Here is a 5,532-nt window from a genome sequence, read left to right as displayed (position 1 = left end):
CTTTGTGACTTGGCAGAGTTATATTACTCTGAAATTTCCGGAAGCATATTTGTACTTGTGGCAGTTTTACAGTTTCTGGAAGAAAGTTCTAAAATCTGAGCTAGGTCTTTATTTTAACATGTATCAGGAAAAAAATAAGCTTGGGACCTCAAATCTGTGTTCCTGGAGATCTGCTGCTTAGGATGGGACTCAAGTAGGCATTATCAGGGTGTTTACCCTTGTGGTCCACAGAAATGTGGGGTGAGGGATATAGGGAGAGAAGGGCAGGGATGTCCATGACTCCCCTCACTGCTGTCTTCTCTCCCCACAGGCACTGCACAGTTAGCTGTGAACTGGGCTGTGAGGTGGGGCCACTTCATCCAGCCCTTCTGACCCAACCGGGACCAAGCCAAGTTGCTCCCCTGGCCCCTTCAAATTCCCCCTTTTACCCCAAAGCCTCCTCCGATCTAGCCCTTACTCACCTCCTTCCTGTTTCCTAAAAACCCTTCCCACAGTCCCCTGACTGAGCCTTTTCTCTGTCCACATCCTCCCACCATCTCCCCCACCCCCACCCCCACCCCCCACAGGACACTTCCTTTTCTGCAATCACCTCATTGGGTACCTTATTTATTTCCTCTTATTATACTGGTGTCCTAGGAGATGCCAACACTCTCACCTTCATTGCGTTCCTTCCAACAGTCCCCAACTGTAGTTTGTCTTCTCTTAACACTGTCTGGTATATTTACTGTGTCTTGTAGAACATTCCCCACCATCACTGTTACTTCAACCCCATCACACTTCCTAAATTCTCCGTGAACATATTTGTGCCATAAACACACCTGGGTCAATTTGTGTCACTTCCAAATTCCCTCATTTATATCCTGATTAGGTTTATAAACACCCCCTTGAGAGCTCTTTGTTAATCCACTATTTAAACCTCCCTCCTGTTGTCTGTCACTCTATCCCTCCCCCAGCCTTTCCCGCTCAAGCTCTACCCTTCTCTGCCCAGCCTGCCCCTTGATTCACAGTCATCTTCCTCTCTTCCCTGTGGACTGCCTCCTACCATGTTCCCTTGAGCCTCCAAGGAAGGGGCTCAGGGGGCCCCATGGCCTCCCGCTCCCCGTGGCCCTATAGCCCCCGTGGGCCAGGGGAAGCAGCTCGAAAGCCCCAATGCCGAGGATGGGCAACCGCACGTGGGAGGGCTGCCATGTGGACTCGCGTGTGGACCACCTCTTCCCACCATCCCTCTACATCTTCGTCATCGGCGTGGGTCTGCCTACAAATTGCCTGGCCCTGTGGGCAGCTTACCGCCAGGTGCGTCAGCGCAATGAGCTGGGGGTCTACCTAATGAACCTCAGCATTGCTGACCTGCTGTACATCTGCACGCTGCCACTGTGGGTCGACTACTTCCTGCACCACGACAACTGGATCCATGGGCCCGGCTCCTGCAAGCTCTTCGGGTTCATCTTCTATACCAACATCTACATCAGTATTGCCTTCCTCTGCTGCATCTCAGTGGACCGCTACCTGGCTGTGGCCCACCCGCTGCGCTTCGCCCGCCTACGCCGTGTCAAGACAGCGGTGGCTGTGAGCTCCGTTGTCTGGGCCACAGAGCTGGGTGCCAACTCAGCACCCCTGTTCCATGACGAACTCTTCCGGGACCGCTACAACCACACCTTCTGCTTTGAGAAGTTCCCCATGGAAGGCTGGGTGGCCTGGATGAACCTCTACCGGGTCTTTGTGGGGTTCCTCTTCCCATGGGCTCTCATGTTGCTGTCCTACCGAGGCATTCTACGGGCCGTGAGGGGCAGCGTATCCACTGAGCGCCAGGAGAAGGTCAAGATCAAGCGGCTGGCCCTCAGCCTCATTGCCATTGTGCTGGTCTGCTTTGCGCCCTATCATGTGCTCCTGCTCTCACGCAGCGCTGTCTACCTGGGCCGCCCCTGGGACTGTGGCTTTGAGGAACGCGTGTTCTCAGCCTACCACAGCTCTCTGGCATTCACCAGCCTCAACTGTGTGGCTGACCCCATCCTCTACTGCCTGGTTAACGAAGGTGCCCGCAGCGATGTGGCCAAGGCCCTACACAACCTGCTCCACTTCCTGGCCAGTGACAAGCCCCAAGAGATGGCCAATGCCTCACTCACCCTTGAGACTCCCCTCACTTCCAAGAGGAACAGCTCAGCCAAAGCCTTGGCTGCCAGCTGGGCAGCCTCTCCACCCTCCCAGGGGGACCAGGTGCAGCTAAAGATGCTGCAGCCAGCACAGTGAACCCAACTGGTGCAGAGCCCCCAATCCTCCAATCTCATCCCACAGTCCCTTTCTCCTGGTCTAGTGTATACAAATTGTATGTAAATAAGGTTGTTTAATATTCATTAGAATACAAGAAAGTAGGAAAAGAGTGAGGTTAGTGTGTTAGGTGAGACATCATCCTCCCTAACAATGACCTCCATGACCTCCCTAACAATTCCTTATAAGTGTGCACAGTCCTCTGGTGCTGGTGACACAACGGTGACAGTGACAAATGACAGCCCTGGCTCTTCCCTCATGGGCTCCCAGACCCCATCACAGTCTGATGGTCATAGACGGTTTCCTGGAGGAAGGGATAAATAAATTAAGTTAAATATGTGGTTTCCAGAAGGTAAAGATAAAAAACAGAAAAAAGGGCTTGGCACCAATAGCACAGTGGTTAAAGCACCAGCCATATACACTGAGGCTGGCAGGTTCAAATCCAGCCTGGGCTAGCTAAACAACAATGACAAATGCTACAACAAAAAAAATAGCCAGGCGTTGTGGCAGGCACCTGTAGTTGCAGCTACTTGGGAGGCTGAGGCAAGAGAAGCGCTTAAGCCCAAGAGTTGGAGGTTGCTGTGAGCTGTGATGCCACGGCACTCTACTCAGGGCGACGGCTTGAGGCTCTGTCTCAAAAAAAAAAAAAAACAGAAAAAAGAATTTTTCCGATGAAAGTCTAAGTCTGTGATTTTAGGGAAAAGTGGAAGGAGAAATTCACTGAATGAAATTCAGAGAATTGCATGAGAAATTCACTGTAATGTTTACCTTTGGAAAGCCCCTTGCCCCAGGTCATACCAGGGAGAGAGTATAAGACAGAACAGTTTTAAGTTTCTAAATAAACACTGTTGTCCAAGTCATGACTGAGGATGAAGAGGGAGAATGTTGGAACCCAAGTGAAGGGCAATCAAGGAAGACTGCCTGGAAGAGGAGTAAGTAAGGCAGGCTTGGGAAAGAGGTTCAGGATAAGAACTGTATCTATTCATTCACTCAACAGAGATTTATGCTTGGCACTATGTTGGATTTGGGCTGGGAATACAGTAATGACTAAGACATTCCTGGCCCTGCCCTCACAGAGCTAATGATAAACAAGTAAATAAAAATAAATTTAATGTTTGGAATTGGTAAATGTAAAGGGGAAAAATAAAGCCAGTTGAGGGGACAAAGAGTGACTCAGTGTCTGATCTAAATAAGGACAGAAGAGGGCTCATTGAGGTGGCTTTCAAGCAAAGATCTGAAGGAGGGGAGGAGGTCAGCTCTGTGGCTGTCACAGGAAGAGCAGAGGGAACAGCAGGTTAAAGGCCTTGGGATAAGAGTGTGTCTGAATTTTGAGGGACAATAGGTAAAGCAGTGTGGCAAGGGCAGAGGTAGGGAGGATGAGAGGGATGGGAGATGAGACTGGAGAGGGCACAGAGGCGGAATGTGTGGGCCAACTGAGAACTTTGCCTTTTTCTGTGAGATGAATGGGAACTTAGCAGAGGACAGATGCAATTTGACTTAAATATTAACGGGACCCTGCTGGCTGCTGAGGGGGGAACAGAATATGGGAGATAAAGGCAGCCAGGAGCCCAACGAGGTGATGATTACAATAGTCCTGGCAGGAGGTGCTGATGGCTGGATGGGACGGTGGTGGTGGATTGATCATGTATCAGTGGTCAGTTTTAGGGTATATTTTGTAGGACTACTTTGATTGGAAGAAACACAGGGACCTATGGGATTATGTAATATAAGCCCTGTGCCCATTCTGGGAAAAGGGTGACCAAGGAGCCTGCAGAAAGAGCCTCTGGGAAGAATCTCAGGACATAGTCCAAGATGGTCAACAGAGAAGCTGAGAGACTAGTCCAAGGTTAAACAGTTGGTGAGTCAGCGCTGGGGCCATCCTGGGCTCCCTCTTCTCTCTCCATCTCTGCCTCTCTTCCCACGCCCTGGGGTGACCAAGGCTGCCTGCTCTGGCTGATGGTTTCCCCTCCCTCCCCTAGCCTCAGGGGTCACCAGGAATGGCCATCATTCCTTAGCCAGGCTAAAGAGCAGGGGAAAGCACCCGCTTTGGACAGGCCTCATTCTTCCGGGAAAGTCTCCTCCTCCCTTCTTCCTCCCTATGTGTAAACAGGCTCCTAAGATGTGCAGATCACTTTACACACAAACACACACTCATTCCAGAAGTTTCCACAAAGGTTCCTGGACATGCTTCTCAGAGAAAGGAAAAGGAGAGAGGAGAGAAATGGAAAAAAATACACTTAATGAGGAAAATGACTAGGGGGGAGTAGGAAGTAGAGAGGTTGCTGAGATGCAGGAATTCTGGACTTTGGTGTTGGGAGCTGGAGAAGAGAGGGAGTCCTGCATTTGGGAGGCCTGACCAAGTGCTATAACTCTGCTGGGACAGAGATGGACAGGCCAGAAACTTTTTGAACATAGTCCCCTAGGAGAATCAGATGAAAGCCTGGATAGCACTCTATCCCACCAAATGCTCATTCCCATTCATTCAATGTATATTTATTGAGCACCTACTGTGTGTCAGGCATCATCTAAAAGCTGAGGAAATAGCAGTGGATTATACAGAAAAATGTCATATACAAGTTTAGAAGTTTCCTAAACCCCTTGAGGTCTTCAGTCTCACAGTAGGTCTTTGGGCCCCAGGCTAATATCCTCAGGGATCAGGAGAAAGCCCTGGCCTGCAACTCAAGAAATCCCAGTCTCTGAAATTTTAGGCAAAACCCTTTCATCCCCTTGCCTCACTCAGCCTGTTTATAAAATAAGAAAAGGGTTGGTCCCAAGTGGATTATGGACCTTAAATAGGCCTCCTTCTTTCACACCTTCAATCCAGAAAGGATCCCAGGAAGAGATTGTTTTTATGTAATCTTGGCATTCTTAGAAATTTAGAATATCTGGGTACACACACATAGCAGCACTATCATTGCAGATGAAGAAACTCGGATCCCTTGGTGACTGACATTTGACAAAGGACAGTCAGAGAGTCAGAGTGGATGCCAAGGAAAACCCAGGGTCTCCTGACTTTCGTGTGTCTCCTGAATGTATGTTTCCTCCTACACACCATTCTTCTGTCCCTGTCTTCTTCTATCCTTCCGCCTCTCCTACAATCTCTCAATTACTCACTAGCAGTCTCTTATCCAGGAATTTCTCTTAACTTCTTCCTAACATTGTTTATATGATTTTGTTCCCTGCTGGGTAAGGGAGGACAGTCTGGGACATGTCCTTAAACTCCTTCCTGAGCTAGCTCCCTGGGGACCCTACCCGCTAATGGAGGAA

At 49.6% G+C, this 5,532-nt stretch overlaps 1 protein-coding gene across 1 annotated transcript; it reads left to right on the top strand.

Moving 5' to 3' along the window:
• Window positions 1–812: 812 nt before the first annotated feature.
• Window positions 813–2,382, top strand: GPR4 (G protein-coupled receptor 4). Its single transcript, XM_003799516.3, has one exon. It carries the CDS (start codon window positions 1,150–1,152, stop codon window positions 2,245–2,247), a length of 1,098 nt encoding a protein of 365 aa, XP_003799564.1. The 5' UTR covers window positions 813–1,149; the 3' UTR covers window positions 2,248–2,382.
• Window positions 2,383–5,532: the final 3,150 nt, after the last annotated feature.

The sequence above is a fragment of the Otolemur garnettii genome, unplaced genomic scaffold, assembly GCF_000181295.1.
Source record: "Otolemur garnettii isolate 467f Iridium unplaced genomic scaffold, OtoGar3 scaffold00152, whole genome shotgun sequence".
NCBI lineage: Eukaryota > Metazoa > Chordata > Mammalia > Primates > Galagidae > Otolemur > Otolemur garnettii.
Note: the sequence above shows the minus strand (reverse complement) of the source record. Positions and strands in the feature narration are given on the sequence as shown.

Coding starts and splice junctions, on each gene's coding strand:
- GPR4 (XM_003799516.3), top strand. CDS start 1,150: ATGCCGAGGATGGGCAACCGCACGTGGGAGGGCTGCCATGTGGACTCG.